Here is a 16,860-nt window from a genome sequence, read left to right as displayed (position 1 = left end):
CTGACTTTCATATAACAACTCTGAAAATTATTTGGAACTCCTTAGTGGTGGGTACACAGGATAAGGAGGAAATCAGATTCCAGGAGCGCATTTTGCATATGAAAAGTGAAGTGACTTCAAACTCAAAGTATGTGCCCTTTCATTAGTCAGTGTATATCTGGACGCCGTCACTCATCCCCGTGTCTGACTGGCTATTATGCTACTACAATATCCTACATATCAATGAAAAAAAATGATGAGTTTCTCCTGCAGCTTCCCCGTTTGTAGCAGCAGCCCGTGCTGGTCTGTGCCACAACGTTTTGCAATTCCACAAATTCTTGCTGTAAGGCTGGAGTAATTAATTCCTGAAGGACCCCAACTTTTATTAGAAGTGCCAGCCTGCTGCATTTACCACAGGAGAGTTTCTTGAACTTTCTTTGGGCTGACAGTTCATTAATAAGCGACCTCCTCCACAATCTCTCTACTGGTTTTTGTTCTCCTGCGCCTTTTCATCAAGCAATCCATTTATTAATCTTACCATTAATCTCAGCCAACAGGCATTGTATTCCCCAGGCAGCTCTATATTTTTGTCACTAATTTTTAAAAAATTGTTCACCAACTAAAATCACTCAGCCCCAGCTGACAATTTTCCTAGGCCCTTTGGGGATATGGGATCTTTCTGAAATAATTTCATTCTTTCATATGACTCAGAAAATCATAATTTTCAAGAGAGCTGGGAAAGAAAGATGAGTGACAGACATTGATGCAGAAGGGTGAATGAATCCCAAATATCTAACTTTACAAGTTGGAAATTTTCTCACAGACTTAAAGAATAGTCTGGTTGATTCCTAAGGTCTCTATAACAAGTACCCCAAAGAGAAAATAAACATTTTTTTTTTCGTTAGACAGAGTCTCACTCTGTCACCCAGGCTAGAGTGCAGTGGCACTATCTCAGTTCACTGCAACCTCAGTCTCCCATGTGCAAGCAATTCTCCTGCCTCAGCCTCCCAAGTAACTGGGATTACAGACATGCGCCATCACACCCAGCTAATTTTGTATTTTCAGTAGAGTCGGGGTTTCACCATGTTGGTCAGGTTAGGTCTCAAACTCCTAACCTCAGGTGATCCACTCGCCTCAGCCTCCCAAAGTGCTAAGATTACAGGTGTGAGCCACCGCGCCTGGCCAATATTTTTAATGGCATTTTCTTGGCCCTCAGAAGGCAAACCTTCTCAAATACAGGGTCTATGTCTTACACATATGACTTTTTCTAGTGTGTGCTTAACAAATACTGTGTATGGTACTGTCTAATATGGTAGCCACTGGCCACATGTGACTCATTCCACATATTAAAATGGTAATATTTTTTGCTATATTGAGTCAAATATGCTATTTGAAAAATTAATTTCACAGTTTCTCATTTTTTGAATGTGGTTACTAGCAAATTTCAAATTACATGTATGGCTTATGTTATGTTTCTACTGGACAGTGATGTTCTATAAGTTTTGGAACACTGAACAAATCAGTTCAGCTCCCTGACCCTGAGTTTTCTCATCTGTCCAATGGGAATATTAATCTCCATCAGTCTAACTGTACAGGAATGTTGTGAAGTCCATAGAAGGTAATGCCCTCAATGGCCCTTTGAAGATGACACAGATAATATACTTTAATTACTTTAATTTGTTCTAACCTACCAAATTTTGCACAGCACTTTCACACATTCTCAATACTGCTCACAACTTTGTGAGGTAGATGTAATTATGAGTCCCCATTTATTAGATGAGGATTGAGGCACAGATAGATGCCCAGTGCTGGCATGCCTGGTGCCCCCACCCTCACTCTGCCCTGCCCCTATGAAGGCATGCTGAGCCTCATCCTCTCATTATCATTTATATAATAATAATAATACAGACAAGAGTCTGGAGATGAAAGAGAATATGCTCAAGGGAACATCGTCACCTACTCAGTCTCCAGAAAATGATGATACTGCAACATGCCCCATGCGTCCTCTTCAGCTCACTAAGGACAGTGTGCCAAGATCCCAGTAGAAGCCCCCTTTGCGATTCTAGCTGTCCTGATAGCTTAGCCTGCAAACTCTCAGAAGAGGAGAGAAGGTGGGGAGGGTGTATGGGAGAGAAGGACTTTCAGAAAATCCCCAAGCTACTAATAGGTTTCCTGAGGCCAGAGATAGGATCAGAGCACAGTTTTAACCACATCCTGCCTTTTGCTGGCTAGGGCTCCTCAGCTGCTCAGTCAGTGGGCCTGGCTGGCACAGCCTTTCAAATGGAAGTCAATGACAGCAATGACAATAACGGCTGCTGAGGAGAGGACTAAAATGTGAGCTGGAGCTAAAAATACCGGGCCCAAGCATGCTCAGGCTCTGATCTCTTTGGGCAATCGCTCAACACCCAGCTCTCATCATGGAAGCCCATAGAAAGAGGCAGCTTCATTCAAGGAATATACAGCCTCTGGCAAATGAAGCATCTAATTACTCAATAACCACTGTAGGTGCCGACCACCTCATTCCTAGAGGAGATCAGATAAGCAGGTGGTTTGGCTTACAGCGACCATTGTGGTCACGTAGGCATTTCAGCTCCAACCGTCTAACTCTGCCTGTTCGGAAGTGAACTTTCAAATTGCAGGCTGCTAAAATGTATTCCAAAAGTCATGGTGTCCTTTATATTTTTTAAGTAGATCTTTAAAAAAAAAAAAAAAGTCACTTGTTTCCTATGTAAGAATGTTTGAAGCTGGAGGCAAGGGAAAGAGGAGAGAAACTTCTATAACTGGGATTAATGCAAGTTGGAGTAAAATAAAAGGAAGTCAGTCCTAGCAAAAAGGGGGAGCTTAAAAGGAAATCAGTAGTAGATCATATAGAGTTTGTTTTGGCCTGAACTGCAGTATTACTAAGTTCTCGACCTCTGCACAAAAAGAAAGGAAGAAAAAAAGCCTCAGCTATTATCTAGACGAGAACTCCTCCACTCTTCAAATGCATGTGTGATTCAAGCACATTTTCATCTTTAAGTCTGTTTATTATATTCAGCAGAATAATTCGTGTCATCAAGGGAATAGAACCATCTAACCTGGCTAAGATTAGGGTCACCTCTGCCACGCAGTTGCTGGCTGGCCAGGTAACATCTTGGAAGAAGTAAAGAGCTGCCCCCACTGGATAAAAAATAAAAAGGCTCAAAGTGGAGATAACTGGCATCTGTCATTAGAATTCATGTTTCCAGCTTTTTTGGTAATAGCTGTGCCCCACACCAACAGAAAGTCCTCTGTGGGTGCACCTCTACCTAATAACCTAACGGAGGGTGCAGCCAGACTTCCACACACCCTTTTCCGGTGCTCCTCCCTTTGAGGTGCCTTGCAGCCTGCCTGCCTAGAAATTTCTGCCCAGCAGGCCATGATGAATAATTATTTCACAGTCACTCTCTTGGTATTGTAATTTCTCTCAAGCTCACCAGCTAACCAAAGAAAAACCCACTGGGGATTCCATTTCTATTAATAAACACTTGGTCAGCACAAAAGTTACAGGAATATTTGGAACTAGATTTTTCCTCCTCCCTGGAGACGAGTTTAATTCAAGCCTGTGGCTTTGATGACATTGCCCATCACCCTGGAAGCCATTTCAGACCTTCCACCTTCTGCCTATCTATGCAGGAAACAAATATTGACTTTGTACTAAATGAAAAGACAGTGTACAATGTACATAGGTACGCAAGTGAAAAGAGGCATTATTAATTACAATCTTATTTTCTTGGGCATGGGCTGTCATCTGATTTATGTCTATGTTGAAGGCCAACTCAAGTGGTGGATCGGCACTTCCCACTGAGTTGTGGAACCCAAGATTTCCCAGAAACTCTGTGGCTGCTAAGGAAGTTTCTCTCACATGAAAAATAATCTACTTGTAACAGTCTCCACTGTCAATGTCACCATTTGTGAATCAACAACATTCAGTTCAAAACAGACTAACAATGATTGCTTCCAGAGTCGGAGTGGTTTTACCTGCTAACAGGCAAAAGTACAGCAAAAGGAAATATTCTCATTTAAATTTGTAGCACAGTTGCTAAAGAAGAATATGTAAAACTAATAAAAGAGCAAAAGGAAAGGGAAAGGGCTAGAATGCCTAAAAGAAACAATCAGTGTTCATGGGAATATTTTGCAAACACAGTGCACAGAATTTTTCAAAGCAGCCATGAGGATCATATGTGAAGTCGGCATAGTCAAGGACTGGGAGCTCCAAGGAAGTCAGCAAACAGATGAGGCAAAGGGACTTTGGGAAGGAAAGAGAGCAGAAAAGGCCCAGTTAGCTGCCTTTTAAGGTAGAAATTAGGGGGGAAATTGTGCCTAGTAGGGGTGGACCCCACTACTCCCTACACTGACAGAAGAACTTTTCCCTGGGACCTTCCCTCTGGGCAAGCCCAAACCAGGGTGGTCCTGGAAGCAGTCATTCTTCCTGGGTCTGGATGGACAGGGAGAAAGGTCTCTGCCCTGTGATTGTTTAGGTGCCTAGGCTGAACTTCACCCCAACAGCTCATACCCAGTGGTAAAGACAAAACTGGAGGAGTCTGGAGTTTGAAAGACAGCTGCTCTGTGAGTTAGAACTTCAGGAGAATGCTCAAGTCTGCTTCTGATAATGGCCTTGAGGGAAAACGTTGTCCCAAACCAAGAACTTTCTATTGAAAGCTACAGGTAAAACTAATGGATAACTGGACTTCTTTCACAACTGTGGGAAATAGAAGACCATCCTCTAGTGAGACTGAGGACAGATGCCACCTTCAGAAAGAGAATGGCACTTATCCACCTAGAGAAAAAGCAAGTGCAGAGGGTAGAAGGATGGATTCTGGAGCTGTATTGCCTGAATTTGAACACCACTTCCATCCCTTAACTGTGTCACATTGGGGAAATTTACTTCTCAGGGCCTGAGTTTCTTCCTCTGTAAAATGGGAGTGATAACCTGTTGTGTCCCTCAGAGTCACTAGGTGGATTAAATACGTCAATACTTGCAAAGTGCTTACAGTGGTACCTGATACATGGTAAGTCCACATAAGCATGTGCTCTTACGATTTGTGAGCAAAACGGATACATTGGCCAGGTGCAGTGGCTCTTTACGCCTGTAATTCCAGCACTTTGGGAGGCCAAGGCGGGCGGATCACAAGGTCAGGAGTTTGAGACCATCCTGGGTTAACACGGTGAAACCCCCCTCTCTACTAAAAATACAAAAAATTAGCCAGGCATGGTGGCACAGGCCTGTAGTCCCAGCTACTTGGAAGGCTGAGGCAGGAGAATCCCTTGAACCCTGGAAGAAGAGGTTCCAGTGAGCCAAGATTGCGCCACTGCACTCCAGCCTTGCAACAGAGTGAAACGCCGTCTCAAACCAAAAAAAAAAAAAAAAAAAAAAAAAGTGATACATTGACTATACAAGGGGAGTAATCAGATAGGGAATCCTGCATAGTCCAGTGTCACTCAGTGATTCAGAGCACAGCTGGGCTGTGAAGTCAGAGAGACTGAGGATCAAATCCTGATTCTGATTCTCACTTGGCGTGTGACCTTGAGCAAGTTACTTTGAGACTCCGAACTTATTTCCTCATCAGTAAACTAGAAATTATAGTACCTGCCTCAAAGAGTAGTCAAAAGGGTTCAGTGGGTAAACTAAGTGAACCATTTAACATCATGCACAGCAACATATAGTCAGCATGCAATAAATTCCAGTTATTACATTACAAGGACTCATGCTTTCATCCAACAATGATCACTGGGTTCCATAAGGGCAGACACCTGGTTTCAGAAACCCTAGTGACCTTTACACAAAACTCCACCCACCTTCTGTATGAGAGGAGAGGGTAAGGAGGATGGAGAAAACCACCTCCTGCCACTTCCCATAAGTTGTTGATTGGGTACATTTTCTATTCACTGTTGTTCATAGCCATAACAAATATAGATGCAGCTGCAACTCCTCAGGTCTGTCACCCAAGAGAAAGGAGGGAATTGTGCAGGCCACAAGGAAAGAACTGGGATTTTGCGAACATCCTCAAAGCGCACTCCACACTGTATTCTGCTTATTGAATGTCAGATCTGTACCATCACCTTTCTTTTAGGCTGGCAAGGGAAAGTATACCCAAAGACTGGGGATAAGCCCAGCACAGCGGCTCACAGCTGTAATCCCAGCACTTTTCGAGGCAAAGGTGGGCGTATCACCTGAGATCAGGAGTTAGAGACCAGCCTGGCCAACATGGTGAAATCCTATCTCTACTAAAAATACAAAAATTAGCTGGGCGTGGTGGCAGGCACCTGTAATCCCAGCTACTTGGGAGGCTGAGGCATGAGAATCACTTGAACCCGGGAGATGGAGTTGCAGTGAGCCAAGATTGTGCCACCGCACTCCTGCCTGGGCGACAGAGTGAGACGCTGTCTCCAAAAGAAAAAATGAAGAAAAGAAAAAAAAAGAAAAAAAAAAAGACTGGGGAGGGAAAAAGTTTGGTGAGGGAGGGAGAGAAAAAAGCTGGGCAGTCAGCCTCAGGGAGTCAAACGCAGCAAGGCAAACAAAATATAAGCAAGCTTTCCCCAGAAAGTCCCAAACTTTAGGCAAAAAAATGAATGAAACCAGGGACCAGTAGAAGCACCACTGAGTATCTAAAATCCAAAAGTTAGGGTGTTAGGCTTTTATGCTTTTTCAAACACTGCATTCACAAAAGCATTTAAATACCCTTTCAAACTTGTTTAGGAGTAGGAAAAAGGGAAGCCATATTAACTGCAGTAATGTTGGTGCACAGATCCAGTTTTAAAACATCCCTACCCCTGCCCATTCACCTTTAGACTGCAAGGGAGGCACATGATCTTTGAAAACTGATTGGAAATGTTAATTTAGAGTGAATGGAGCTTTCAAGATCCAGACAGTACAAACTCCAAGGGAACAAACTCTTCCTACAGGGGTCACAAATTCTTCTTTGAGATGTTACTACTTGGGAAATGTTCTGTGAGAGGGAAAAATAGTATTTTTATTGGATTCGTGTAAAAATAACAGTACCAAAGAAAGTTCCTGAATTATAAAGAATGAAGCTAGAAATAAATACTTCTGAAAGGTGAATTTGACAAAGTGCTTAATACAGTGGCCAATCAGAAGCTGGATTAGAAAATGTGAAAATTTATGTGATGTTTCCTACTTCCCTAGCAACCACAAAATCAGACCTAAGTCAAAATCCACCATACGCACCCTGGAGAATTGTTATTAAACCAGTAGTAGTGATCGCTTTTTCCTGGACTCCTCTTTCTAGGCTGCCAGGTCCTCTAATGGACGCCTTCCTAGGGTCCCACAGGGTGAGTCTCGGCTTGGGAGAGGGGAGTAACCGATGTGTGTGTAGCTTGGAGTCACTGATGCACCGGACTGCAATGTCCTCCATTCCCCAACCCCCAAGAACACTTCCCATCTCGACAGTGCCCACTCCCGCATCAAGGTCTCCTCTCAGCCTAGTGTGACACATCAACTGAGTCCACAGGGAGCTAAGGAGGAAGGCGTGGACCAAGGTCATTACGTGGGAACCATCCCAACAGCCCGCCTGATGGCTACCAGAATAACAGCAATGACACCTTGGCAATGGGCGAGAACAGCTACTCTAGAAGAACTCAACGGCCCTGCTGCCAGTTTTGCTAGGGAAGGAGATTCACCTCAGAGAATAAGTGCAAATCCTGCCTCCATTCCAGAGACTTGACCCACCGAAGGGAGGCGCTGAGGTGGCAGGCTTGGGGCAGCATGCCGCGCCTGTGGTGCAGAACAGGAATGATTTCTAGCTAGGGAGGCAGAAAAAGAAGGATGGAAAGGTGCGACCATTTCGTGTCCTTGCCCACCGCCTGCCTCCCCCCGCCCAAAAAAAAAAAAAGTGTGATGAGGAATCCAAGACTCGAACAGATAAACCGGATGTTCTGGGGAGAAAAAGAAAAAAAAAGTTTCCCCAGTCCGCGCGCCTCAGGCGTTAGAAACAGAAGGGGCACGTCCCTGCTCTCTCTAGAAACTCCCAGGAAGGAGAACCCTAGATGCGAGAGCCAGGCCAGCCCCGGGCTCACTCTCCTAAGGGCAGCAAGGGCCTGGGGCTGCGCCTCGCTCCGGATCCAGGACTCCCGCCCCTCCTCCACCTGCGGGACTGGATAGTCCCCCAGGCGCAGCCACTCCCCCACCCAATCTCCCAGGGCAGGCGCTTTTCCTTCCTTCATGACCTCACTACCTCCTTCCCTTGACGTCAGCCCCGGGTCCCCGCGCGGAGGGGCGGGAGGATGGGGATGGGTTTGGGGGCAGCGGGTGTCAGGATCCCCGAGCACCCGGGAGGAGGGGGCTATGAGGTCATGCGCGCCCAATCCCGGGCCGCACAGGCCGCGCGCCGCGGCTCCACGGCCCCCGCCCCACCTTCCAGCCCCGTGCGGGCTGGTGTGCGCCGCAGTTACTAGGCAACCCTATCGCAAACGCGGGCGGCCGGCCAAGTTCACCCAAAGTTGAAGAAGAAATTTGGGGGAGAGAAGGTGGAGCAAGAGGCGAGAAGAGGAAGCACGGAGCGGGAAAAAGCTTGGAAGGGAATGAAGCTGGCCTTGGGCCTCCCGCGCACAGGAAGAAGGTCCCACGCAGGCCAGGGCAGCCTCCCCGCAGGGCCCTGTTGCAACCCGACCTCCGTCCGGCACCCAGGCCGGAGGCCCACCCCAGAGCGTAGCAGGGGTGCTGGGAACCACGCCCACAAATCGCTGCCGCGGGCCGAAACCCTGGAGGGTTGAGGTGGGGAGAAGACTGTGGCCAAGGCTGTGGCCGAGGGTACGCGCCTTCGCGGTAGTCTGGCCGGTGTAGTCTGGCCATTGGATGGGTTTGAGGTCTCAGAACCGAGTGGGAGTGAACTCCTTGTTTAATCTTTAGTCCCGATGAAGGTAAACTCCTCCCAGTAAAGACCTTCTAAAAATAATAATAACTTTTCAAGCGCCGCTCCCTCTTCAGCTCGAAACAGTAATTGCCCTCATTTGTGCACAAAATAAGAACTCAGAGACCAGGAAGATCAGCTTTAATTTCCTCTAAGTAGTAGAATGGAGTCGAGGCGTCCCGTGCCTCCAAGACCCTGCATGCCGCAGTCAGGGCTGCCCAGCTGGGGTATTCTAAAGTCTGCCGGCTCGTGCGTCCCCTCCGGAGTCCCAGGGACCCAGACGCAGAGCGCAGCGCCTTCCTACCTGCTGTAGGGCGTCCTCAGCAGCAAAGCCTGGCTGCCGGTGCAGCTGTCGGTGGGGGTGTGGCAGCCGTAGACCGGGGGCGGCACCGAGTACTGCTGCTCACCTGCAAAGAGAACCGAAGACAGCTGAGCGAGTGCGCCCCAAGGGCTCGGGGTGCGAGGCTGCGGGCAGGGGTTGGGGGAGACGCGAGATCCTGAGCCTGGGGCACTGGGGCCTGGATGAGCGGCGTGCAGAGCGAGGCGTCCAGAATTCGAGAAGCTAAGCCTCTCACTTTACATTCCCCTAGCAGTCGCTGCGCGGTGCGCCCAAAAGGCCCTCCGGACATTCATAGACTTAGTTGGAGGGCGATGTCCCTAAGGTACTTAGGATGGAGGGATACCCAGTCTTGTCCTTTAAATACAGTGCCATTGGGGTAATGATTTCTAAGGTCCTTTTAGAGGTCTTCCTTTGCCTAATTTGCTGTGGGTTGGGAATTCCTGGGGGGAAAGGGGGATAGCATGGAAGAAGGGGAGGACTCCACTTGGTTCCCGCTCGCTTACCCAGCGAGCCCTGCTGGCCCATGGGATCCTCATGCTTGAAGGAGTGGTTGGGGAACTGCGCCGCATGGTGTGAGGGTGTGTGACCGTAGCTGGGCGTCCCGTCGAAGGTGACCGTGCTGTAACCTGCGGGAGCGGCGGAGAGAAGCACAGTGTTAGCGGGGCTCTAGCAAGACAGGGACAGTGGGTCTGAACCAGCCACAGGCGGGGGATGTGTGCTGAACCCCGCATTCGGACCCCCAGCGGAGGAGAATCCAGCCCCACCAGCCTCCAGGACTTTCGGCGGGAAGACGGCCCAAGTCCCTGGATGTGACCTCAGGACAGGCTTCTCCATCCTTTTCTGACTAAAACCCCGACCTCGCTTTTTCCCAGTTTATTTATGCCTCAGTCTTTTTTTCTGGGCGGGGGATGGTGGTGTGTGTGCATGAGTGTGCGTGTGTTTCGAAAATGGAGGTAACGATGCCCTGGGCCCTGCTTATTTAAGCCTCGGTCTCTGCCGCTTCTGCAGCGAACCCCTGGCAAGTTAAATATAAAACTCGTTGCCTGATCGACAGAGAAAGTTGGTCAAGCCCAAAAAACAAACTCCGCAGCTCTCCCGCAGGAGCAGCGCGGGCAAGCGAAATGAATCTGCTGGGCTAACCCCGCGCTGACTCCGAGCTGTAAATCAGGGGCCCGCGCACCAACTTTCATGAATTACTCGGAGCCAGTTAAATGGCCTGGTCTTAAAAATGGGAAGACTAATTACCGAGTAATGTTATCTGTCTGGGACTACCCAACCTGACACCACGACACCCGAGGACCAAAGGAAAGCTGGTGAGGGGGAAAACAAGGGCCCCTTCCAGTTGGGCCTTCAGATGGCGACCCTGCGCTCTCCTTCCCCTCCCCCTATGGGACCCACCTTGCGCCCAGGGACCCTCCTTGCGCCCAGGGACCCTGACCACTGCTGTAGGAGCCAACTTCCTTGCTCTCCAGGCTGGACAACCAGTTTCCTTTAGAGTGTGCCTGACACTGTATCTCCCTTTCCCTCCATGGTAGTGCTTGGGTCCTTTGCCTCAGTTTCCCCCCCAGGGCAATCCTGGCATTTTTCCCCATCTCTCCTAAAGTGAGAAAAAGAGCGTGGAGCCTCAGTTGGAAAACATAGTCTTTTATAAGTTTTGTTATTAAATTGCTTTAAACATATGCCCCACAAGCTTCTGGAAAGCTGTTGCTGCCTCCGGGGAAAAGGATCCTTCCGCTAAAGATCCTCACTGGCCCTGGAACCCAAGGTGGGGTCCCATTCCTCTACAAGTTCGGGAGTCTGTGGCCTGAGGTCCAGGCACAATGGCAAAGGAGAGCTGCTCCTATGGGATCCTGGCAGGGCCACCCCACCAACCTCAGATCCTCCTGGCCCAGCGACTGCCCTGGGTCTCCAAACTTCACAAAATTCTCAGGAGTAAGTTGGGGCAGACAGCACCCATTCTCCCCCTCTTGCGCGATTTTATCAAAGTGCCTCCAAAGACTTAAGCAGGACTCAGCCGAAGAGCAGGACCCAGGGCATCCTTACCTCCATTTTCGAAACACACACGCACACTCATGCACACACACCACCATCCCCCGCCCAGAAAAAAAAAAAAAAGCTTCTCGGGGCAACAGAGGCATAAGCCTGGAGGGTGGTGTGGCAGAGTGCAAGGGAGGGAAGGAGGGGACAAATCCTAACACCCTGGTAGTACAGGTCCAGGCTTAAGTCTCACACACCGCTCAGCACCACAAGTTGGGGATTTGAGAAGCCACCAGCTTTTACCATCTGCATGACCCCGAGGGCCTCCATTTCTCGCCTAAGTGGGCAAAGATAACCCCCGCCCCGTTAGCTCTCGGGCGTTGGTGAGCACGTTTGGGCTTCCAGAGACTTCCTTTTGAAACCTGAGGCCTGGCCCTCTTTGAGGACTACAGATCAGCTTACAAACGAAATTTGGCTCCGGGCACCCACTATTGCCCGGAGGGAAGGCCGATTTTCTGAAAGGACACTAAAAAGAGAGAGAGAAGAAACAGAAGCTACTAAGAAGTTTTCTCTAGGCGAACCCTTCTCCATTCCTGAGCCGAGGAGTAGGCAGGGACCCGGGGCACTGCACAATCCTCAGAGCCCTGCTCCGCAACCGTCCGTGCCCGGCGAGGGCGGTGGGTCCCAAATTGCGGCACCCACTCTCGCGACGTCCGTCCGCACCCCAGAACTCGGGCCCAAGTATGCCCGTGGCCCGCGAGGCCTCCTAGGCTCCCCTCCCAGACGGGATCTGCAGACCTCGGCGGGCAGAGACCGGCCTCGAACCCCCTCCTTCAGGTTCCCCCGGGAGGGGCAGTGGTGAAAGCGCCTGTGGAGTGGAGGGAGGTCTCTTTTAATTAGAAGCTTATCGGACGCGGGTTTGATTAGAGCGCGCTGTCCCTGGGCCCAGCGCTGGGCCTGGCGCGGAGAGTGCGGGGGCAGGGGCCGGGGGAGGTACAGCTGCTGGCTGGAAGGAGCAGCGTGTTCAAAGGCTCCTTGTACAGGCCTTCGGGGGAGAGAATCGAGTGGCCAAGGTAGCGCCTTTCCCACGGTTAGTCCCAGGCCGGGAGGGGAGCGCAACCTTGACCGCGAGCGAAGAGGTGAGACGCGCTCTGCGCCCTCCACTCCCGCCCGCGGCTGCAGAGAAGCCAGGAACCGCCTGGCCCAGCCGGGCCAGGAGAGCTGAGGGGTGAAATGGACAGCAGGCTCAGCCAGGAAGGTGCTCAGAAGGCTGAAAACGATGACTGCAGCTGCACCGTGATTGGGGAAAACCTGTCCCCCAACAAAATACCCTCTTCTATGTGACCGGAAGGGGGAGCCTTTGCCCTCCGGCTTCACAGCCCTCCGCACCTGACCCTACGGTGGCCTGATGATCCCAGGCCTAATCATGCGTTAGGCGTCTGCGAGCTTGCGGGGCTGCGGGATCAGTAGACTAGCAAGCAATCTCTCTCTCTCTCTTTTTTTTTTTTTTTGAGACGGAGTTTCGCTCTGTCGCCCGGGCTGCAGTGCAGTGGAGCGATCTCGGCTCACTTCAACCTCAGCCTCCCAGGTTCAAGCGATTCTCGTGCCTCAGGCTCCCGAGTAGCTGGGATTACGGGCGCCTGTCACCACGCCCGGCCAATATTTTTTTGTATTTTTAGTAGAGACAGGGTTTCGCCATGTTGGCCAGGCTGGTCTCAAACCCCTGACCTCAGGTGATCCAACCGCCTCCAGCCACTGCGTCCGGCCCAAGGAAGTTTTTTTTCCCTCCTCCTTAAGCCTTGCATCTAGTCTGGGGCTACTCAAGTCCTCGCCCCCACATCTGCCCTCACAAACCCGTCAACCCCCACACAAGGACTAAGAGTTTGCTGCCCCTCCCTCGGGCCAGAAGAAATCCATCTCAACGGTGGGGCCAAGATCCCTGGAAAAGGAGTAGAAACACCCTAGAATGGTCTGGGTTCAAATACCACCTCTGCCACCTAATCTCATAGAACCTGTATTTCCTCATCCAAAAAAAGGGGCTTCTCCAGGATTAGCTGGTGAGTTTCTTGCAAAGGTTCTTGAGGCCGTTGTATTCAGTACCCAGTGCCTGGCCAGTAGGCGATTGATATTTGCTAAATTAATGTTTACAAGATTAGGATGCCAGATATAATATTTAAGAAATTAAAATATGAACATGCTTGTGAAGTTTTGGGCGGTTGTGACTGGGCACCAGCAATTGCCCCTGCCTGTGCGCCATGGCTAGGCTGCCCTCGGGATCCAGAGACGGCCTTGATTCCTCTCCCCTGGGGTTTGGCCTTGGCGCTCTGATGGCCATTTCCACATTTTTGAGAGAGTTGATGCCCTTGCCTCTCACAGTCCAAGTCTTGGGCCAGGCCCTGCATCTCCTGGGGAAGCAGCAGGAACCCTGGAAATCAAAATAATTGTTGCCCACTCCAGGATAGCAGCCGGAGCACTCCTCACATCCAAGCTGCCCAGTGAGCCTCAAGGGCTGAGTAAGCTCGACCCATCTGTTTTCATTGCAAGACAAAACTTAAACCTGGAGATAGTGCTTCCAGGCTGTATGACTTGAATCTGGGGCCCTCTCTCCATTGGGCTTTTTCTCCAGGGTGGAGAAGGAGGATACATTCACCTGCTAGTCCTGGTCCCCTTTTAACTTTTTCTCTGTGACAGCCACGCCTGTGTATTACAGAGGAATCCAGATATTTTCCAGAAATATAATGCCTGCTAACTGCAAAACCCACAGTCCCGCCCCCCACGATGTGTGGTAAGATCCCAGGCACCAGACCTGCCCTGAAGAGGGCTGGACAAGGGACCCAAACTGAAGCGACAGAGTCCAGGTTTCAAAAATCCCCTAGAAGCACTAAAAAGATAATGGCATAGTAGTATTTTGTACCCCAGGGGCATGGATTCGATGGTTTCTCAACCACCTCCAAACAGCACACATGCAGACAGAGATTCATGGCTTCTCAGTCACAGATGTTTAGATGGGTTGCCGAGTTCCATATTTAAAGCCCCAAGAGGGTGGTGGGTCGCGCTTCTGCATCTGTGGAGTATAACTTCAAGCCGGACCTAATCTCCAGGTTGCTCATCTCAGCTGTCGTCTTATAGACGGGGATACTGAGACCTAGAAACTCCCCAAAAGTAACACCAGCCTGCTAAACAAAGGTGGCGCGATCTGATCAAAGAACACAAGCCTCAGCGACAGTAAGTTGCCCCAACGCCCCTTGAGTACAAAACACTAATTTCACCAACTAAGGGCATAGAGTGGAGGCAACCCTTGGGTCTGCTTGCGGTTCCTTCGCAGGACACTGATCCCAGATTCTCCGGAAGAAAAGGCCGGTTTCGATTTCTCCAAGGCTTCTGGTGGGCCCGTGCTCCTGGTTAGGCTAAGGTAGGAGCAGCCTGAAGACGCGCGTTTAGAAGGCGCGGGTGAAGGCGGGCAACAAGGGCAGAGCCCTTCTTGAACCGAGCCTTGGGCGAAGGTACCTCCTGCAAAAGATACACTCTGCTTCCCACGCATTCCAAAAACATCCCAGTCCCGAGGCCCTCGAGTAATTTTGCTCCAGGAAAAGCATCCGCCACTGTATTAGTAAAGCGTTTACTAAATTACCGAATCAAACCGAACTGGCTTAGGTTCTCAATAGCGCGGAAATCCACTGAAAATAAGAGAGAGGGCAAACTACAGTGGCTCCGCAGGATCGGGTCCGCGCAGCCCAGGCTAAAGAGAGATGGGCGGGCGCCGGCACAGGATGAGAAACCAACCTGATACTTATCGTGTGCAGAGTTCCCTCCTTGTATCCTGACTAAGCACAGCGAATAATCCTGTCTTTGTTCTAACCCCAGGTCTTGAAGAAATATTGTCCCAGCTGAGCCTCGCGTTTACAAGATTAAGAGGCGCCCCAGATGGGCTGAAAGAAAGGCCAAAGCTCGTGTCTCCTTCTCCTGCCTGTGGTAGAACCTGGTCCTGCATAGCTTGGAATCGGACAAGTCAAGTTTCTTTCACCCCCAGAACCTGTGTGGCCGCCGCCTAAGCAAAGCCCAGAAAAGATCCACTTCTGTATTACCACACGCGGGAGTTATCCGCGGACACGACGCGGTTCCAGAAAGCCATTTAGTTACTGGCGGTGCATTTGCTCATTCTAGCTCTCCACGATACTTAATATGAACCTAGTGTGTGCCAACACCGTATTACAAGGGCTGGAGGTGCTCCTGGACATTTTAGCGCGGCGGAGGCAGCACAGCACAGGCGCTCACTCCGCCCTGGTCCCACTCCGAATCCAGAGTCCGGACGTCTGAAAAGCCCAATGCTTGGTGACAATTTGGTGTTGCCTTAATCAACAAAACCTCTTCCCGAAGCAAAGCCAGACACTGCGCTGGTTTCCTGGTCCCACTCCCGTGGGGACTACCAGTCCCGGAATCTCTCGGACTCTCAGGGGCCCCAGACGACCTCCCGGCTCATGCGAACAGTCAGGCTCCCAGCTCTGCCTGGCTTTGGAGGATGTCGAGGGCCCGTGCCTGCGTTCACTCCCACTCCCCGGCCTCCTCCCCAGCCACTGCTTCCGCTACCCTCACGGCCCTTGGGAAGCAGCTGGGTAAGAGCTGTGGTCAAAAGGGGTAGGAGGAGGGGGATGTCCTAGAGCGGCGAGCACCTGGCGCCACTGCCCCGCGCGTAGGGGGCGCTCCCCGGCCTACTTACCCTGATTGCGAATAGCGGGCTGGCTCTCCAGGCAACTGGGCAGGTAGGGCGCGTTAGGAAACATCCTGGCCTGGCCGGTTGACGCCTGGCTGGGCGGAGGAGGACCGAAGGGCCCGTAACGACAGGCTCCGGCTGTGCCAGTGAACTGGCCGGAAAAGTGGACAGTGAAGGCGCTCAGGCACTGCTCCTCGTGCGGCTCCGCGCCGCCCCAGCTCGGCTCCTGTTTGATGAAGGAGTGAGGCGGCGGCGGCGGCGGTGGCGGCGGAGCCGGCGGCGGCGCGGGGCCGCCCAACGACCCGTAAGCCGAAGCGCCGGGGGGCGCAAAGTCCAGCACTGGCGCCCACTGCGCGGCGCCGCTCACAGGCAGGGCGCAGCCGCCACCGCCACCCAGCGAGGGGACGGCCGGCAGCAGCGCGTTCAGGTCCCGCACGTCGGAGCCCATTTGGTGCGGCTCAGACCCGGACGCCCGGCGGCTCCTCCGGCCCTGGAGACGTTCACCGCTGGCCTCGGCCGCGCCTAACTTGGCCCAGATGCCGCCCTGGTCCCGGACTCCCTGCTGCTCTGGCTGCGGTAGGCACCCAGGCCCGGAGCGGAGCGTGTGCTGAGACGCCGGCTCCGGGGCACACGTGGAAGCCGACTCCTGCAGCAAGAGGAAGTCCAGGATCGCGGCGAGGAGACGGCGGGGCCCGGGTGCCTGGGCTGCCGTCCCGGCTCTGGGTGGGTGGGTGAATGAGTAGGTGGGAGGGAGGGCGGGAAGGGGGGGAGCGGACAGGCGGTAGGGTTGCGGAGAGCCCCAGGGTGTGGGCGCTGCCTTTAACTCCTTACCCCAGCTGCCTGGCTGCCCTCAGCTTCCCAAAGCTCAAATAAGAGGGGCCGGCGGCGCGGGGAGGAGGAGGAGCCAGGAGGCTCGGCCGCTCCATTCACTAAGCAGCCCAAGTCCGGCAAGGCAGCGCGCGCTG

The 16,860-nt window shown here is 51.6% G+C and overlaps 1 protein-coding gene across 10 annotated transcripts in view; it reads right to left on the bottom strand.

Annotated features, from left to right (window-relative positions):
• The window catches only part of LOC105471510 (WT1 transcription factor), a 51,744-nt gene extending 35,006 nt beyond the window's left edge, over nucleotides 1-16,738 (bottom strand). For 4 of the 10 annotated variants that reach the window (XM_024789607.2, XM_024789608.2, XM_011723996.3 and 1 more), the window contains exons 1-3: nucleotides 15,902-16,738; nucleotides 9,711-9,833; nucleotides 9,172-9,274 (exon numbers count right to left, since the gene is read on the bottom strand). In XM_024789607.2, coding sequence (XP_024645375.1) covers nucleotides 9,172-9,274; nucleotides 9,711-9,833; nucleotides 15,902-16,343 — 668 coding nt within the window. In that variant the 5' untranslated portion in view covers nucleotides 16,344-16,738. Of the gene's footprint in view, nucleotides 1-7,638; nucleotides 7,772-9,171; nucleotides 9,275-9,710; nucleotides 9,834-11,765; nucleotides 12,052-15,901 lie in introns of those variants that run through there. The other 6 variants (XM_011723998.2, XM_011723999.3, XM_071074904.1 and 3 more) reach the window with 5 other exon arrangements.
• Nucleotides 16,739-16,860: the final 122 nt, after the last annotated feature.

Source organism: Macaca nemestrina, chromosome 12 (genome assembly GCF_043159975.1).
Source record: "Macaca nemestrina isolate mMacNem1 chromosome 12, mMacNem.hap1, whole genome shotgun sequence".
In the NCBI taxonomy this organism is placed as follows: Eukaryota; Metazoa; Chordata; class Mammalia; order Primates; family Cercopithecidae; genus Macaca; species Macaca nemestrina.
Note: the sequence above shows the minus strand (reverse complement) of the source record. Positions and strands in the feature narration are given on the sequence as shown.